The 20256-nt window shown below is 33.8% G+C and overlaps 3 protein-coding genes across 5 annotated transcripts; all 3 read left to right on the forward strand.

The window, feature by feature from the left end:
* The first annotated feature begins 3314 nt into the window (after positions 1–3314).
* LOC18029156 (pectin acetylesterase 8) lies at positions 3315–6832 on the forward strand. 2 transcript variants are annotated; one of them, XR_002896775.1, is made up of 13 exons: positions 3315–3638; positions 4144–4259; positions 4357–4439; positions 4622–4751; positions 4851–4930; positions 5036–5122; positions 5218–5342; positions 5442–5502; positions 5599–5652; positions 5738–5815; positions 5939–6044; positions 6165–6303; positions 6418–6825. XR_002896775.1 is itself a non-coding variant. In XM_024148772.1 (12 exons), the coding sequence occupies exons 1-12, from the start codon at positions 4145–4147 to the stop codon at positions 6544–6546; spliced, it is 1194 nt and encodes a 397-aa protein (XP_024004540.1). In that variant the 3' UTR covers positions 6547–6832. The 2 variants fall into 2 exon arrangements, 1 of the variants encoding a protein (XP_024004540.1); XM_024148772.1 differs by lacking the exon at positions 3315–3638 and having other exon boundaries at positions 4145–4259; positions 6158–6303; positions 6418–6832.
* Positions 6833–8715: 1883 nt separating this feature from the next.
* Positions 8716–13522, forward strand: LOC18029157 (pectin acetylesterase 7). 2 transcript variants are annotated; one of them, XM_024148931.1, is made up of 14 exons: positions 8716–8834; positions 9836–9893; positions 10989–11101; positions 11212–11294; positions 11446–11575; positions 11669–11748; positions 11902–11988; positions 12075–12199; positions 12312–12372; positions 12472–12525; positions 12625–12702; positions 12787–12892; positions 12986–13131; positions 13225–13522. In XM_024148931.1, the coding sequence occupies exons 3-14, from the start codon at positions 10990–10992 to the stop codon at positions 13336–13338; spliced, it is 1176 nt and encodes a 391-aa protein (XP_024004699.1). In that variant the 5' UTR covers positions 8716–8834; positions 9836–9893; position 10989; the 3' UTR covers positions 13339–13522. The 2 variants fall into 2 exon arrangements, with proteins under 2 accessions (XP_024004699.1, XP_024004698.1); XM_024148930.1 differs by lacking the exon at positions 8716–8834 and having other exon boundaries at positions 9767–9893.
* Positions 13523–13640: 118 nt separating this feature from the next.
* On the forward strand, positions 13641–14779 carry LOC112081914. The gene is made up of 5 exons (XM_024148932.1): positions 13641–13780; positions 13899–13968; positions 14176–14285; positions 14370–14484; positions 14589–14779. The coding sequence occupies exons 1-5, from the start codon at positions 13717–13719 to the stop codon at positions 14671–14673; spliced, it is 444 nt and encodes a 147-aa protein (XP_024004700.1). The 5' UTR covers positions 13641–13716; the 3' UTR covers positions 14674–14779.
* The last annotated feature ends 5477 nt before the right edge of the window (positions 14780–20256 follow it).

Below are 20256 nucleotides of genomic sequence, written 5' to 3' on the forward strand. Positions count from 1 at the left end.
CAAACAAATTTATCGTAATCACCGGTTCTTGAAAGTTTGTAATAAGTTAAGTTTGAAATTGAAGAAACGATGTAAAAACAGAAAACTCAGAACGACCAAGTACTGGTCTCCTATAAATACGAGATGAGCAAAATTCATATTCTTCAATTGGGAAGTGAAAATCAAACCAAAAGACGTCAAAAAAAAAGAAAAAAACTAAACCAAAAGATTCAAAGATGCACACAACTTTTAAAGGGCCTGAGAACTCGCCAATAACCTTAAACTCACTTGATAATTCTGATAATTTAATGGGAACTTATTTTAACGAAATAGCTATTTCAATCTTAGTCCTACAAACCTTTACGTAAAAATATATTGTGAATCTCAATACCATCATAACAATGAAATTGACGAAAATATTGTTCAACCGTGTTAAATTTAGGTAAACCACGATTAATGAATTTGTAATGTTGGCTGTTCAGCTTCGACCGTTCCCCGTCGTTATTCAACGCCCTAACTCTCCGATGATCAGGTGGAAGTGAACACACGCGCCAGTTGTGAGCGTGGAGGTAAAACTAAACACGGACGCAAATAGAATCAACCATGTCGAATTTAAGAGTTTATAAACAGTTACTTTTTAACTAAGGACTTGAGCTCAACAGCTGTGTGGGACCCCTGTAAGAAGCATCCCACCGTCAATCACGTGTTACATCAGACTCCATCTACCGCCACGTATCATCGATCCAAACGCTCATTCTCCATAATCATCTGCTCGCTCTTCACAAGTCACCGGAATCTGTTTTGGGGAAACAAAATTGAAATAAAAAAAACATACTCTTTGAGACCTCTTTGTTTCACAGTTGTCACGAATTTAATTTATAATTTATTTATAGTATAATTTAATCTTAGATACCACCCTGGAATATGTATATGGTGATTAAGAACATCATAAGTTTGTAATAGAAAAATAAAACAAGATTTGAATGTGGCATGTTGCTTCCACTTAATCAGTGATAATGATACATGAACCATAATCATATGGCATGTTAGTGATTAGACTGTTACTTCACTTACTTTCTCTAATGTTCCCGAACAAAGGATATTAACTGCTCTAATATGTTCCAATAGATTTATATAAGAAACAATGTTTTTGAGAATGTTTTACGCTATGGTTTTCATTACATCGACCTTTTATCATTTGATACATTTTCTACAGAAAGTTATATATATATATATATATATATATGTATATATACATTAGAAATGTTACTTTGAAGATAAAGGGTCTTTATGAACAAATAACTAAACTTAGAAGTGGTTCTATTTTCTGATCGGTCATTTCAAAATACAAACATATGTCAAAAAAGATAGTTTCAACTACTTCTCTACCAGTTTTTCTACGAAGTTCCAGAATTATATTGTAGTTTTTGTTCGGTTTAATACCATTTTTTGCTTACCATTATTTTTTTTGTGAGAGATAGGTAGAGTCCATAAGAGATTTGAATTCTTACACACTTAACTTTTTTTGAAAATAAATTATATTTTAACGTTGATATGATATGAATAATCATAGTTCTCATTCTGAGGTTCGGAAGGATCGAATTGTCTCTGTTCTTTAGTTGTTACATCACTTTTGGTCCTTTACTTCTTCATCTATCTTTCTATTTGTTTATTTTTAAAAATAATTAATGTATCACAATGTTCTTAAATGAAAAACATATCCACCAATCGCATCGTCTATAACAATTTTCAGAATTTGCCAACAGCTGTGTTTTTTAAAAGATTAACCTTTACCACTCATTGATTGCAAAATAATTGCGAATAATATTTTTCAAAAAGACGAGATGCTTCTCTCTTTTCCCCTTCCCTTTTTTGATTTGTTTTCATATTCATTTTAGCGTATAAAACTTTTGTTTGTTAATGGATGTATTTATTGGTAAAATACTTACCTAACTATTCCGCCAAATTTAGACTTTAACTGGTACCTATTTTGAAAAAAATGAAATCTCAAACATATATTTTTCCGTTTGAAGCAAAATAAAGTTTGTCTTACGAATCTTTTGAAATGCTTAAAACTGGAATCGTTGGCATTCTAATTTTGGACTAGGTTTCCTTTTCTTCTATTTGACAAAAAAAAAAAAATTGTGAAGATCAGTGAAGCTACGGTGAGGTTGCTTATAGAAAATAGAATCCTTTTTATAAAAAAATGAAAAGACAAAACCGTAGGTTGGCTGCGGAACGCGTAATGTAGAAGCTGATTTAAGATTCGTTACATTTCAACAACACCATTACCGGTCCGACCCCGACCGAATCACGTCACCCACCCCCGACATTCGGGTCGGATCTTATCCAATCCATTTTTAATATATAATCCATTTTTTTGTGTCAACCCAACTAACTATCGGCATTTTTGAACTGAAGTCTTCTTCACGAACCCCTATTTTATGTCAATCTTTAATATACAACCCCTTACATTTATGTATTGCTAGTCAACCCTGCAATCATCAATGTTATTTTGACCAAGTAATCAATGAATCCAGATGTCAATTAATAAACTAAGGACAAGAGTTAAAAAATTGCAAATTTCAGTGGTAAACAAAACTTTACATGATAAATTTGCAAAAGGTTCAAATGATTTAGTGGATGGAGATAAACTAATCCATTTATTAACTAAATCATTTTACTCCATCTGTTTTATTATATTTGATTTTCTAGATTTTTTTTTCTTGTTTCATAATATTTGATTTCCTACATCTAATTAATGCATGTTTCTTCTTTAAATTGAATGAATAATATTAATGCATGTTGCTTTACTCCATTAATGTGCAGTTAAAAAAGAAAAAGTAATAATAAAAATAATGAAATCAGTTGTAAAAGTAACTTAATTAACAAAAATAAACAGTAAATAATTGAGCATTTATAGCTTTCTTAATCTGTGTGTAAATATTCAGAAAATCAACTATAATGAAACAGAAGGAATATTTTTTAAAGAGAACAATTTTATGTACGTATCATTTTTTAATTTATATTTGATTTATTTATGTTTGTATCACCGTGATCAAATTTACAAATAAAAGTTGTCTAATCCACAAGTGATTAGTCTACTCCATTTGCTACAACCATTCAAGGTTAAAGATTTACTAAACCTGAAAATTAATGCTTTTCTAATATTGATTATGATTCTTTATGCTTACAAATATTGTTTTTAATTTATGTCAATAAAAGGGGTTATTTTGTAAATAAGGAAAAAGGGGTTGTGTTTCTAAGGAAATAAGAATTTCGGGTAAATTCTGAAAACATATGAAGTATATAAACACATCATCTTCTCGTACACACCACCAATCCTTTGTAATATTATTATACTCTCTTTTTTTTTTTTGGTCTCGCTAAAACGAACGAATCAGTGTCGGCTCTTGGGTTCCGGAAAAAAAAAAAAAACTCAGAGAACTGAAACCAAAAAAGAACATTGTACGTCGGATCCAAAACGCGTATCATACAAACGCTTTACTACTCTGTGAACGCTTCCCCTTCTCTTCATTGCTCGGAAATCGCGTCTTAAGGCAATGTGCTGAAACTGAGTCAGGGTCCGAGTTGGCGAAGTGTAACTTGGCGGTTTAGACTAATCTCAGGTTGGGTTTTGTGAGAAACCGCGTTTCCAAGTAAGTGCGTTTGCGGCAGAAAACTTTCTTTCCAAGAAAGATTTTATTCTTTTCCCAGTATGCAAAGCTGATTCTTTCTCGTTGATTTCTTCTACGTAGAGGAAAGATTTCGATTTTTTTTTCGTCTTCATCTGTTTTTGGGATAACATCCTTCTGACAAAATTGAATTCGTGTATAAAACTTTCCTGTCTGTAAATTTTCCGGGAAAGTTTTTCATTTGTTTTTATTAGCTGGAAATTGGAATAATCTGAGGTACCGCAAAAAACTACTAAAAACTGGAAAAGAAAAAAACATTTTTTAGATATCAAATGCTATAAAAAATTATGTAAATAGACAGTTCGGATCTAAATCAAGAATTTTGTCTACTTATGTATTGTTTCTTCCAAACTGGGGGATCTTGTCTTTTTAAGTACTATAATGCCATTTTTGTTAGCTATTGCCTTTTTACTTGTACTTCAATTTATAACGTTCTTTAATTTATTTCATTCCTTGTTTCTTTCGACAGAATGTTCAACTTCTTCAAGTGGGTGTTTCTGTTGGTATGTTCATTAGTAATTTTGGAAACAGAGGCACTGTATGTCAATATTACATTTGTTCGAAACGCAGTTGCAAAAGGGGCCGGTGAGTTTTATTTATATATCCCCAATTTGGTCAAAGTTTGTTTCTTTTGTGTTTTTTATCTTTAATTCATTTTTTTTTTTTTTTTTTTTTTTTGCAGTTTGTTTAGATGGTAGTCCACCAGCTTATCATTTAGACAGAGGTTTTGGAACTGGAATCAACAGTTGGTTGATACAGCTTGAGGTTTTGTTCTGTTTTTCTTGTGTTCTGTTATTGTTCATGCTTTTACTTACTCGAGCATGCTCATATCGAATACTATATCGCCTTTTTCGGTTACTGGTTTGGTCTTTTGGGAGTTAGAAGATTGATTTTTGAATAAAAATTTATGGAATTGATTTGAGTGATTTTGGAAACGAATGGTTTAGGGAGGAGGATGGTGCAATAATGTCACAAACTGCGTTAGTAGGATGCATACTCGATTGGGTTCATCTAAGAGAATGGTGGAGAAACTTGCTTTCTCAGCTATTCTTAGCAATAAGAGACAATATAATCCTGGTATGAAATGCAATTAGCTTTTGGACTAACTGTTGATCAAACATAAGTTGGGTTTTTTTTCTTATGGTTTGTGGTTGTTTTCTTCTTGGGAAATGACAGATTTTTACAATTGGAATAGAGTAAAAGTTAGATACTGCGACGGGTCATCATTCACAGGAGATGTACAGGCAGTGAATCCTGTGAGTATTAAGAAGAAAACTTTTGAGATTTATTTTGGTGTTTTGTCAAGGAAGAGAAAACTCAACTCTTCCTTATTCCGATAATCGTAATGGTGATTTGATCAGGCTACTAATCTTCACTTCAGAGGTGCTCGTGTTTGGCTAGCTGTTATGCAGGAGCTGCTTGCTAAAGGCATGATAAACGCCGAGAATGTAAGCTTTTTTGTGTTTCCTTCATCAGCCTCCATCAACTTTTGCAAGGTCTTGATCCTTGAAAGTTGTCTAAAACGTTGATGAAACTATGGCAGGCTGTTTTGTCTGGGTGTTCTGCTGGCGGGTTAGCTACTCTGATGCATTGTGACAGTTTCCGTGCTCTGTTACCGATGGGTGCCAAAGTAAAATGTCTTTCAGATGCTGGTTTTTTTCTCAATACGTAAGGCAAATTTTTCCTTTGTAAAACATTCTTTCCTTTGTATAATCTAAACTTCTTTACAAGCTAACATAAAAGACATTTTGATCTGTATGTTTTCAGAAGAGATGTCGCAGGAGCTCAATACATTAAATCATACTTCAACGATGTGGTTACTCTACACGTAAGCTTTAATTTGCATTTTCCTCTCTAGTGATAGTGGATATATACAGTTGCTCATTCTTGTTTTGAAACTTTTTTAATAAAAATGTAATCGCAGGGATCAGCTAAGAATTTGCCGAGGTCATGCACATCAAGATTGACCCCTGCAATGGTTATAAACATTCATGTTATCTCCTTAAAGCCGTTTATGTTTCTCTTCAGTTTTCACTGATGTACTCATTACCAACAAATCGCAGTGTTTCTTCCCACAATACGTGGCTCGCCAGATTAGAACTCCTCTTTTCATTCTTAATGCCGCATACGACTCTTGGCAGGTAGATTATCTCTTTTTCACAACCAGAAGTCTCTAAAGAACTAATCTTTCAGCTAGAAGAACTATTCTGCGTTATCATCTAACTTCAAAACTCAGCTTTAAAACTTAACATTTTATTTTGCAGATAAAGAACATTTTGGCTCCGCGTGCTGCTGATCCTTACGGAAAATGGCAAAGTTGTCAACTTGACATCAAGAACTGCCAACCAAACCAGCTCAAAGTTATGCAAGGTTAGCCTCAAAACCAGAAAACTATTCAAGAATCTTTGAGTTTTTTGGATCCTTTTCTTAAGCGTCAATGCAGAAAAAGGTTTTAAAATATTATGGATTTATTTTTCTTTTAGATTTCAGATTAGAGTTCTTGAGAGCGGTGATAGGTTTAGGGAGATCTTCATCAAGAGGGATGTTCATAGATTCTTGCTACACTCACTGCCAAACCGAGACACAAACTTCATGGTTCTGGCAAGATTCTCCAATTCTAAACCGCACGGTAAAAGTTCACTAAAACCTCTACTCCAAATTCTTAACAAAAGGTCACAAGAATCAAATGTACATTGTGTTCTTCTGATCATAGTTCTTCTTAAATTTTTGTTTTTGGGAGCAGACAATAGCAAAAGCTGTTGGAGATTGGGTTTATGACAGAACATTGTTTCAGAAGATAGATTGTCCTTACCCTTGTAACCCTACTTGCCACCACAAGGTTTTCACTCCTCAAGATGCTCCCCCAATTTAAGAGATTCTACCATATACATATACAGATTTATTATTTTTTAAAGAAAAAATTGCTTATAAATGATTCATTTGTCACATATAGTGAGAAGTTCTTAGGGTTTTAGGTATAGAAGAAAAAAGAGAAAAAGAGTGTGATTGATTCTTGAGTGTTGAGGGTAAGCAAAACGAGCAATTTTCTTCAGCATTTATCTTGTTTGCTGATTAGTTGCTCTGTTTCTCTTCCATTCTTATGTAAAATGCGACATTGTTACTTTTTATTCTTATAAATAAAGTGTTAGTTCTTTTTTTTTCAGCTCTAAAAATATAGTACAAAAAATCCTGGAAATGTGTACAATGGGAACTTAATAAAGGGCGTATAACTCCAGTTTTTGCAGAAATATATTCATACTCATTTGAAATGGTTTCAAAATTCCTAATATTTGAAGGGTGTGTTAGCTTTTAAGATACCATACTTAATATATAAAAAGGATAAATTAGAAAAACCAGCCTTGATAAATTAGAAAACCACCCTTGGATATACATAATTTGTGTGTATGTGTGTGTTTTTGACATATCCAAAAATTCGTGTTATTCGCAAGATCTAATATGTTTTTTTTTTGTTGTCTTGCTATATTTCAACATGACATCGTATTTATAAAAGTCAAACGTATAATTAACAGATCATATTGTACGTTATTCAAGTATGTATGATATTTATAAACATCACACGGGTACGTAGTAAAAAAATGACATATTATTTAAACGTATAACAGATATATGTTCATGCATTTAAACATGTTTATTTTTGGTTTATGAGTGTGATTTTCCGCCAGTATGTTTACCGAAGCAGGAAGGAGGCTTGGGACTAAGGAGCTTATCGGTTTGGAACTCCACCATGTGTGTTGCGTCTTATTTGGCTCCTGTTCTCAGAGAGCGGGTCGCTTTGGGTAGCATGGCAGAAGCTCCACCACTTAAAGAGGGAAAAGTTTTTGGAGTATTCAGCAACGCAGTAATGATCCTTGGCCGTTGGCGAGAAGATTCATCCGTTGTAATGTGAGTTACGGTCTCTCTGCTCGCTTTTGGTTTGATGATTGGACCCCCTTTGGACCGCTGATTGATCTAATGGGAGCCTCGGGGCCTCGTTCAATGCGCATCCCTATTGATGCTGTTGTTGCTGACGCGTGCGTGCAATCCTCATGGATGGATGCTTGCTGCGCCACGTTCGGATGAAGGGGTAATGCTTCATGCATTTCTCTCCTCCAACTCCACTCCTATTTCTCCAACCCAGACTCTTTTGCTTGGTGCGTAGATGGATTCAACTGCAACGGATTCTCTTCCTCTAAAACTTGGGAGGCCATCAGACCGCGTGAGGATTCCAAGGTCTGGGCAAAATTCGTTTGGTTCAAAGGCTCTGTTCCCAAATTTGCTTTCCTTATATGTGGATAGTGCAGCTAAATCGCCTCCCAACCAGAATGCGTTTGGCGGCCTGGGGGATTAATACTCCAACTTCGTGTGGTCTATGCTCTGCTGCGGAGGAAACTCGGAACCATCTTCTGATCTCCAGTGTAGTTTCAGTACACACATTTGGGCTAAAAGCCTTAGCCAGGATTGACCAACAGCAACGGTTGTTCCACTCCTGGGACTCCGTCTTCAATTGGGCTGAGCAATCATCGGACCGAGCTCCCTTACTTCTCCGTAGAATTGTCGTGCATGCTGCATGCTTGTGTGTACAACATCTGGAGTCAGAGAAACAACGTCCTATACAACAACATTGTTCTAAGCCCAGATCAGCTCTTCAAGACTATCGCTCGCTAAGCAGGTTACAAACCTCATCTCTGCCAGGCGACACCGTAGGAAGTTTGCAAACCTGATGACACTATGGATCTAAAGTGTCCAGATCTTACCTTTGTAAAATCTCTGCTGCTATGTTTTTTATTCTTTTTTACCATAGTAGTATGTATATGAGTTTAGCTCTTTTATAAAACTCCAATTTCATTAATATGATATTTATAGTTTGGCACCAAAAAAAAAAAAATTGTCCATGTCGTCTCATTTATACACATCTCCTCTCGCTTATTATTTTCTTAAATTTTCCAACTCCCTTCCTCATTTTGCTTATCACCCTTATAGAATTTGGGGAATATAAATATGTTGCTACGAATCTTAAAATTTCTGTGTGGTTTATGCTTTATGCGCAACCCATATGCCATTATGTTGTTTGTATGATTGCACGCGGTTTCCGATCGATCATTTTCCTTTAGAAAAAAGAAGAGAAAATCATCGATGAAGAATTTCAACTGAGATCTCCAGGTAGCTTCCTCAACTAACAATTATTCTTTGAGTTTTTTTAAAAAAACTAAGTCTTATACTTAATCCATAGAATTAACATCAACCCACCGTCTTCATTAACACAACTTTACAATATATAATATCGTTATTCGTGTTATAATATAAAAGATCATATAATAGAGAAAGGTCTGACTTTTCAAATTTGTATACTTTACCGAAAAGCTCAAAATATATTTTGGCTGTTGCGCAGCTAATCGTTAGTGCACCGACACTTTTAGTACTCGTGCCAAACCATACATTTTCTTCCTTCTTTTATTTTTAAATTTGGACCATTTTCTTCCTTATTTGCGTTCAGAGATTTATATCTTACAAAGCTAATAATCTAAGAAAAATCATTCATAATATGGATGTGAAAAGTCTAGGTGAAAAGACGCATAGATTGATACCTTCAAAAATGAAATTTAGATAACTATGTATACTCTTATATTTTTGAGGTCTAATAAGAAAGCAAACCGAGAACAGGCTTTTTTTTTTGTTAGTTGGTTAAGCACTTAAAGTCTTAAACCGTTAAGACAGAAAATATAAACTAGTTTAAACCGTATTGTTGAATCGATATTGGAAATAGTTAAGTTACTAATAGAAAAAATATAAACTGACCAATTAAATAAGTTAATTACTAATAATTTTCTGAATTTACTTTGAAAGTATACATCGATCTATCAATTCGGGTTTTAGATTAAAGAGCATTAATTAAAAAGGCAAGATTTATAAAACGTAGTTTCTTGACGTTAGATAACATGGCGAATCTACTGACACGCACGCTATGCCACTCACAAGCGTCATAAAAAAGAAAAACCTTTATACAAATTAAAGCAAAAGAATAAACAAAGCAAATTAAAAGAAACAACAAAAGTTGCAACTTGTGGATCTATCTATATAATGGAAACGACAACAATGGCTGTCTTCCATGGTCTTCTAAGTCTCTCTCTAATTTTCCTCTGTATCCATTTCATAAACAAAAGAAAAGGTGAATAACTCTCTCTAAGCAAAGAAGAATTTGAAAGACTCCATTTTCATAAGGTAAGCTTTATTTTCGTGAATTCTTTTGTTTCTCAACATATTGTATCCTTTTTATAACGAGACTTTTATGATTCTGCAATTTGATCTGTACTCAGAATGTATCATTTCATAGAATTTACTACGTAATGTAATAGTCGTGTTAGCTATTTATCACTAAATCACCCATTTAGACCTCAAGAAGCCTGCAAATCAAAACAAATGTTCTTATCATTTATGTGAATTTCAGAGTTTATTTTGGGAATTGATGTGATTCGACTATTCCAGACAGTTCTCTACGGTGCGGTCCAATATTTTTAATTCTTAGAATATGACTTTGCTTAAACCAAAAAAAAAGAAAGAATATGACTTTGTTGTTACATAGCGAAAGGCAATATGATGATGGGAGAGGGTATTTCGGGTATCTCCAAATATGTACAGGCCGTCATAGGCTAATACCAAATCAGCAATGTTGTTAAACAACGGATTAGTACACTAGAATGGGTGTCACCAGAAACCAATTTGTGTATCTAGATATGAGTATAAACAATTTTCAAATAATAATATTTGTTTAGTAGACTACACTGTGATCAAGGTAGTAATTACATACAACTATAAAGGTTGTCTGAGAAAAGCTAGAAGATTTTTAAACACGCACATGAATGATGGATGTCTAATATTGGATTCCTGGAATCTTAAAAACAAATGACATAAGGGCTATTTTTATTGGAAAATTACAATGTAGTGTATTTCCATTGAAATTGTAGAATAATAAAAATAATTGAACATATATCGCAATAACACATAATTATAATATTCATATAATTCCACATTTTATTATATAAAACCATAACTTCCGATCAATATATATCTAAAATGTAATTAGTTATGATACTCTCTATCAGGTATGCTATTTTTTTTGGGTTAAAACACTCTATCTTTTAATTATGATTGTAAGATTTGACGGGGAAAAAACTTAATACTGTGTTTTCTCTTCTAAGATAATTATATCATTTACTAATACCCTGGAATGGAGTTCCACTATTTGATTATTTCGTTAATTATAAGAACTTTAACTGAATCTTAAGCTTATTTATATTTTTGAAAAAATTGTCATAGAATGGGGAGGCTTAAGCAATGTTGGTCAAGTCTGCTAGTGTTGGCAGCAATGGTGATCGGAACCGGAGCTGTTCCCATCACTTATCTCCAAAGCGCCGTCGCTAAAGGAGCCGGTAATATGCAACAACGGTTTACATACTTTCATATAATTTAAGTTTTTATTTTGCATTAAATCGGATAAAATTCAGCAAGTTATTGAGAACATTTGTTTATATTCCTGTAGTGTGTTTGGATGGGAGTGCACCAGCTTACCATTTCGACAAAGGGTTTGGTTCGGGGATTAACAACTGGATCGTTCATATGGAGGTAAATACTTGATTTTGTTGCAATTTCTTTGGACCACTTTAATATTTGTATCGTTGGAATTAAATGGTGAGTATAAATTGTAGTACTTGATAAAGTAAGTTACAATTTGTAGAATCGAATTGTAAACATAGTGTGAAATGTTATGTGCTAGGGAGGAGGATGGTGTACCGACGTGGCTTCGTGTATTAAGCGTAAAGGTACAATGAAGGGTTCGTCCAAATTCATGAACAAAGACTTTGGTTTCTCCGGTATCTTGGGTGGCAAGCAAAACACTAACCCAGGTCTAAACTAGTATTTATTGTTATTTTTTTCATATGATTTTTTTTTAGAGTTAATCGATCAATGGTGTTGAAGTATGAATTTATTTTCTTCAGATTTTTACAATTGGAATAGAATCAAAGTTCGATATTGCGATGGATCATCCTTCACGGGCAATGTAGAAGCCGTTAATCCGGTAATTTTAGTGACTCCATTGTAGATATACTAATATCTATGACAATTTTTTATTTTCCGGTTCCAAAAACTCACATTTTTCTTGTAGCTATTTAAATGTTCGTAATTGAAATCGTAAGTTTTATGATCGGAACCTCGATTATTATTTTTTCAGGCGAACAAACTGTTCTTCCGTGGTGCACGAGTTTGGCGTGCGGTGATTGATGATCTGATGGCCAAAGGAATGAAAAACGCTCAAAACGTATTAAATATATTCATATTTCAACATCTCTTTCTTTTGTATCAAATTATACTTTTTAAATTTCCAACTTATTCAAAACGTTTCAGGCGATACTCTCCGGTTGTTCAGCCGGAGCATTGGCCGCGATTCTACACTGTGACACATTCAGAGCCATACTTCCTCGAACAGCTAGAGTCAAATGTGTTTCTGACGCCGGTTACTTTATCCACGGGTATGTCGTTTGTGGACATATAGTATTATCAATGACATTAAAAATAAAAACTAATAGAACCATTAATCATCATTTTTTTTTAATCATCACTGAATTTGACTTTATGAAACAGTAAAGATATCTCAGGAGGATCATACATCCAATCGTACTACAGCAAAGTCGTCGCGCTCCACGTACGTACAATTTCCCTCTCAAATATCTCTCTATTGTAGCAAATTCTCTTAAATCAAGAGGATAATCCAAAGTAAGTCATGCTTAAATCATTTTGACAGGGATCTGCAAAGAGTCTTCCTCTTTCTTGCACCTCAAAAATGAGACCAGAACTCGTACGTACTTAATTATATCTATCATCGTTTATCTCGGAACCTTTTTGCAAATATGGAGCAACATTAATTAACGTGTTATTTGATCGTTTTTTTTCTCAGTGTTTCTTCCCGCAATATGTCGTTCCTTTCATGCGCACACCGCTTTTTGTTATTAACGCTGCCTTCGATTCCTGGCAGGTCCGGTACATAATACATTGCATAAATTATAAATACACACACACATATATTGAGTACTAATGTACTATATGGTAAAATTTTCAGATCAAGAATGTTTTGGCTCCGACAGCTGTTGATAAGCGCAAAGAGTGGAAGACTTGTAAGCTTGATCTCAAGAAATGCTCTGCCGCTCAGCTCAAAACTGTCCAAGGTACATTACAATTCAATAACTAAACCGAGTTTCCGGTTTATAATAGGTGAAAGAAGAATCGGTGGTTAAATTAGATTAAACCGGATATCGCAGGGTTTAGGGATCAGATGATGCGTGCATTGTCACCGGTTCACAGTACACCGTCGAGAGGGTTGTTCTTGGACTCGTGTCACGCTCATTGCCAAGGCGGAAGCGCCGCCTCTTGGTCCGGTGCCAAAGGTCCCCAAGTCGCCAATACGGTAATAAAAACATTATACACTCATAATTGTTTTTGGGTTTTGATTACGTTTCTAAATTTCGGATTTTTGATTTTGGTTTTTTTTTTTTCACAGAAAATTGCGAAGGCAGTGGGAAACTGGTTTTATGGCCGGAGTGCGTTCCAGAAGATAGATTGTCCGTCGCCGATTTGCAATCCTACTTGTCCTGCAATTTCTACTGATGAATAGATCTTTATATTCTTAAATGTTCGGTTTTTAATTTCAAATTTTCAACCAAAATCTCTCGAATATTTGGGGTTTGGTTTTGCAAATCGGATGAATTGCCATTGCTGAGAAATAAGAGTTTAAGCCAAAACAAATTGCAATTGCAAAAACTGCAGCAAAGTTGAATAAAGAGTATATTTTTTCCATTTATTTTAAGATTGCTTCATGTATTCATCGAGTTCTGTGTGAAAAGTTTTCACCTTTATTCCAATTTCGAGAGAGAGAGAGAGTACACAAAGCTTTGAAATTGTGATTTGGGGAAACAAAACCTCCGACTTTACTGGAGAGGTTCGACGAAGATCATTGCTTCATAAATCGATTTCACAGTTTCGGGGCACATCGATGGATTCGGCGTTTGTGGATAGAGCTTGGGAAAAATGGGTTACGGGTAACGTCGGCTCTTCAGGTAAGTCTCCGATTATTGTTTCTTCTTCTTCATCTTCTTTTGGAGATTCTGAAGAACCCAGAGAAAAAAAGGAATCTTCTTTTGGTGGGTTGATAAATTGTTTGAAATTTTGATCCAGGACATCCATTGAAGGCTGCTGTTTTGATTAACTATGACCCTACACTACCTTCTCGTCTATTGTCAACAATGTAAGCAAATTCATTCTCTGTTTCCTCCTGCATTATAAAGCTTGTTCTTAAGATTGGTGTTTTGCAGTAAAAGAGATCGAAAATTGATTCTTGTCTCTTTAACCGAAATTTGATGTATGCTTTTGGATTTCGATTTAGTCTCTCTGAATATAGCTCTGTTTATTCAGATTCACTTAACCTTGAGGCTCAAATATGAATGATTTGCAGAGCTGAACAAGAAGGGATTGATATCTATCCAGTTGAGCTTAAGCAATTCACCGATTTCATGAGACGTGGCAATCTTCCTACCGAGACCTTTGTTCTTGGATCCAACCAATGTAAGTTTTTGTCTGCTTATTTTTGTTTCCTCTGCTTGGAGAGTAGAGTACTTGTAGTTTAATAATAGGACTTGAAATTTGTAGACATAATAACATCAATTCACGAGAATTGGTTTGCTGCTCGGTGCTTAAACACTACGCAGCCTGCTGGCGAAGGAGCTATTGTTATGCAGACTGCAGTTTACGTATTGGTTGCTCTGTGAGTGCTCTGCATACTCTGGCTCAATTGCGTCTCTCGTTCCAACATTTCAATCTAGAACCAAAGCGCTCATGAAAAGTTCTGATTTTACTGTGTTCTTGTAGATATGATGGATCAATTGGTTCAGCTTCTCAAGCTATGGCTGCAGCTGATCAGTTTGCATCGCAGCTGAGTCGGAAAAACTTATAGCTTCATCTTTTGCGAAGATCACGAGAAAACACTATTCTCTGTTGTTAAATTACTTAACTTTGATTGTGGTTTGAGAAGTATCTACGAGTTTCGATAAATTGATCTTTCGTTTATTCTTATCTTCTATAACTATAAATGTGAGAAATCAGTTGATGCAAGCCTGTGGTTATGGGTGCAGAAAAAGAAAACCCCGTTTTTGTAAACAACTCATCTCAGCATTAGATTCGTTTTAGTTCAGTTCCAGTCCTGGAAGAATCCTCAGTTGTTGTTCTGTAATCTCTGAAACTGATCAAGTTCTTGATGCTAGTGTCGTTTCTTGTTGGATTTTGATATCAGAAGCTTCAAACTTTATTTCAGATTCATCAGTGTTGTTGAGGTAATGAGGATCATGTTTGCAAATGTCTCCTCTGACATAGCGGGAATTACCATTTAAAGCAAGTGACTCACCCTACATTTACCTTTTCAAGACCATTATGTTGTGTAAATATATATCATCAAGATGAATAATTTACATGTGGGTCTCTTTCAACCATCAATATAATAAGACAAGAGATTGGTTTCTGCATTCATCAAGAACCTAAATCAAAAGCATAGATAAACCCTATTAAAGAAGTACTCAGAAGAACAAATAGCGGGAAGAAAAAAAAGCAGCCTGTATAATAATCATCTGAAGTCCTGAGATGGTGAAGGAGAAATGTGAAATCAGAGAGAATGAAGCAGTTTCTTTAAATTTATTGTTTTTCAGTTTAAATTATATCCAGACTAACAGTACTAAAAATCATAACTCAGAAACCGTATCGAACAAAAGTTGATTCTTCTGTATCAGAAAAATCCAAAAAAGAAGAAACTAGATTGGATGGTAGATTTGTAACCATATATTTCTGTACACAACATAGAGGTTGGGTTGAGCTTGAAAGGGAAACTTCAGGGCCTGGCAATTAAAAGCTTGAATCACATGATGCTTTCTTGTGTTTTTGTATGTAAAAACTCCAACACTTTTTGTGAACGTCTATGCTTGCATCCTTTAATAGAGAGCATAATAACTCCAAAAATAATAATTCTGGATCAGTTACTATTCACTAGGATGTTCAATCTAGGTTTCAATTTATTTTAGGGTGTCTTTTTAACTGGTTGGTTCTGTTTTTAAAAATAGAAAAAGAGTGTTTTTTTGGCTTCTATTGATTGTTAGGTGATTCAATTTATATTCAGACTAAACATCTGTGACAAGAACTTGTATGGTTAAACATATATTGCAGCTAATTAGCTGGATAAAACATACATTAAGGAGAATCTTTTGCCATCATCAACTTGTACAATTGATTTACTTTTGTTATTATAATATGATGTGAAAAATACAATTAAAAGTAGCTGAAAACTCCCACCTGCAATTGACAAAACAAAACGAACTTTTTGACCAAATTGCTTAAATTAGCGTTAGTGAGTGTACACATTAGAATTTAGTTCCAAGTAAAAAGTCTGTGAAGAAACAAAAATACAAGAAGATAACTAAGGTACACATTAATCTGCAAACGAAATGCATCGTAAAACAACCAACCAATTTTAGGTAATAAATACATTATCAAACAGCCAACTAATTTTGTAAGTCACATTAAAACTTTTTTGTTTTGTTACGTTTGAGTTCCACTAACATCATTAGTTGCATTTATTCCGCACTAACGGTACTACTTGGATTAATTCTGCTTCTCACTTTCTTTAGTTACACACCATTTGTTGTCTTAAAACATTTCACAAGACTAATTCAACATTACATATAAAAAAATGGAAAAAATTCTTCATTTCCACATGACTGCAACAACAACATCTCTCTTCATCTCTTTGCAGTTTGCACAATAAACTTCATTGTCATATACAAAGCATACTCATATACAGTGGATTATCAAATCGTATTTACTCAATTTTCAACACACATGTAAATTTGTGTGCATATAAATTTACTATTCAGATGTTAAGGAACCATAACCCAGCATTTTAGTTGACCAAAACAACAAAAACAACCAAAAATACACAGCATAATATAGGTAAATGAGATTTGAGTAACCTTTTACTAATCAAAACAAGTCAGTTTGATTATATTGTTAAACCGTATCCAATGTAAAACCAATCATAAACCCTAAAGTTCCTGAAGAACAGAGCTCTGCAACGTCATATGTACCCTTAGAAATCAAATCTTATGGAGACTATTAAGAATTAGCTATTAGAACAGACTGAAAAGAGAATTAATCACACTAAAACCCTAGATCTTGAATTCAAATGTTCTCTGGCATCTATCAAATTCTTAAATTTTTCAAAACATGGGCTGAATAATTTCACTTGACTTTATAATTAAAACTAAAACCTGTCAACATTTGGGGAACAGACATAGAGATTGAAGAAGATTCAAAACATCACAGATGATTAAAAAGCGTGAAATCATCATCTAAATCTGGAGAAACCAAATAGCCTATCAACAACACAAAATTTTTTTTTTTTTAAAACCCTTTTTTCCCTTGCTTTCTAGGTTTTTTTTTTATCTAAAAAACTTAACACATCAACCAAACAAAGAACATGAAGAAGGAGAAGAATACATGTCTTCCAGATCTGATTGGATTTGGACTTTTTCTTATTTCACCGGCGAGGCTCCGATTCAGTTGATGCAAGGCGGGATCCAATCCCTGCTCACAAACCAACAAAGGAAAACTCACGTGGCCGTGTCAGCAAATTAGTTCCCGACCTGCACCAAGCGAATCCGAGCCCGACGGTGACTCTAATGGCGAAAACAGAGACAGAGAGAGAGAGAGAGGAAAGATAGAAGAAGCAAAAGTTTTTAGATTTGTAATGACGAAATGAGGCAAAGAGTTGCTTCGGATTTTATATTTTTTCTTAAGAACCCTATCAGGGCTGAGACAACCTTAGCCTCATTGTAGGGTATTTAATACAGATTACGTACCATTCATCTATTGACACGTAGAGGTCTTTGCTTTCACACTAGACTATTGGTAGAGTCGTGAAGAAATGAATTTTCTTCCCAAACCTACTCGAGATTTTTTACCTTTTTAAAAAAATAATAATAATGAAATTACGGAAAAAGACATCACTCACTTCACTCGTACGTGGTTTCAAGTTCAACAGTTAAAACCACGTGAGCGTGATCTGTACATCTCACGTGGACTACTTCTGCGTCTTCCACTTTTTGGACTTTGTGATGTAAATAATATTTGTTGATATTTTCGTGTAAGAATACATATAATTTAAATTAGGAAGTATTTTTAAAGAAAATCAAAATTTCTCTTCCTTTCCATATTATTTCCGCTTTAGCATTTTGACCATTTTGTACTGCGAAATTTATCCACCTGCCTATACTACACTCCATTAGAATCTATCTGTTAAAGTTCAAACATTGAAATATGTAATATGGTAAAAATATATTTACATTTGATCATCTACCATCTAGAACAGACACGTCTAATTATTAGGAATTTATATAACATGAATCTTAATTACAGTTTTTTCAATGAGTTTTTATGAAACTGAACATGTCCTACTATCCCATAAAAAATTCCTGGCCAAACTTATAAGAGCAGACATCACGTGAACTGATCCCAACTTTCAATATTATGATTTCTCCTTAGCATTAATATCCATTTAGTGTAGACTATATAGTGTAGATAGTTAAGTTTTCAAAGGTGCCCTATTGAAGAAATAAACAATGGATAAGAAAATGCCGAAAGTACTTTCCCTAAAATTCTCCATACAGTAGTTGAATTGATTACTACCATCCCTTTTTGATCAAATTTAGTAACGTTTAGTGCTCTATAATTCGGAATATTCGGAAACATCACAACAGAGGATATTCAGAAGGGTGTTATTATATTCGTAAACATTTATGATCACCAAATTTTCACGTTGAGGTTCTTTTTAATAATATATATAAAAGCTAAATAACTTGAACAAGAATATATATTATCCACATAAATTAAAGGAGAATATGATTCCTTTTCTGTGATAATAGACAAATGTGCACAGTCTATTTCATGGTATAGATTCTACACCAATGTATGTGAATGTATTATGGTATTTGGCAGTCTTTTACGGCGCCGACAGTTTATTTTCCTCCATTTCAAATTTTACATTACAGTTTTTCTGCAACACTTTTTGACTATGCGATATTTAATATCAATTAATAATAAATATCTCAAAAGAACTCAACAAATTCCTCTTATTAAAACTTTAGAAAAAGAAGTCCCGTGAATATCGCAAACATTATTTTTAGTATTTTGGCAATGCACGCCTACAGGTTTATATAGTGCGTTCAGGTGCTAATGATGGATTACATGCATTTCACAAAGAAGATAAGATGTGAAAGAAAAGTTTAAGTATCTTCTGGGGGTATGTACCGTTGAATCAGTCAAGTGTCTTGATAATTATAGTTAAGAATTTCCTTCAAGCTAGGTTGTTTATCTACGGATCCTTCTTCATAATAAAGTTCAAGTGTTTCTTGAAATTCAGGAGCATAAAGAATGATGAAAACATTCAGAAGATAAATTTTGGGGGAAATGGGTTGGGTCCAATGGGATGTGAAGGCAAGAACATTAGTAGAAAAAAAGAAAAGAAGATGGTTGGTCCTATATGAGCATTCAGGTGATGCAAAACTGTGAATCAAAGCATACAGAACAGTATGATTCTTGATTAAATTTATGTTTAGAGAAAATAGATTTGCAACTGTCCCAAACCGGATTGTTTTTCGTAGATCTCGTTTGAACAAAAAATAATAGAAGTCTCGGATCTTCTGAAATATATGAAATTTGAATATAAACAGAAGCCACAAAATTTTCTTAAAATGCTTCCGTTTGCCTGTAAAAATATATTTTCTAATTTCTGTCAAAGATGATCAAAATTCAGTTTTGAGAAGGTGATATTGGATCATTGGATTTAAGATCAGCCGACGTGGGCAAGAAAACTCATCGAGCCATGTACAAGTCAAGTCCATGTAGTTGCTTGTTTTGAGAAGAGTAGTGTCATTCTTCTTGCAACATGTATTGTTGGCTAAATCTAATTCCCAGAGAAGAATACGAGAAGAACTTACTTTCGACACATAAAGGGTTTGTTGGATCATCAACTGGTATATGTGGAAACAACAGAGAGCATTCTTTCGTGTGTAGAAATGGGTTGTTGGTGAGTGCTATTGGAATATAAGGCTCCCATGTGTATGTTATTGTAATTAGGAGAATGTTATTGTAATTAGGAAAGAATCCGCGCGTATACGCGGATTTGAATTTATATTTTAAATAATTTGTATTGAACTTTAAGTTTATTATTAATGTATTTTTGTCTAAAATAGTTATATATTTTTTTATTTCTTCTTGATGATATATTATATGTAATCTCTTTTACACCAGTTGTATTAAATAGTTTCATTTTTTCTTCGATCTTTATATTCTTTTTATTCTTGTAAATCGTATTAATATAATATTTGTTAATTTTTTTTAATTTAATATTTGATTTTTTTTGGTTATATATATTTTGTTGATTTCATCTTTTTTTATTACTTAAAAAAAAACCATAGATGATATTTTTATGTGGATA

This window comes from Eutrema salsugineum, unplaced genomic scaffold, assembly GCF_000478725.1.
Source record: "Eutrema salsugineum unplaced genomic scaffold, Eutsalg1_0 scaffold_1, whole genome shotgun sequence".
Classification (NCBI taxonomy): Eukaryota; Viridiplantae; Streptophyta; class Magnoliopsida; order Brassicales; family Brassicaceae; genus Eutrema; species Eutrema salsugineum.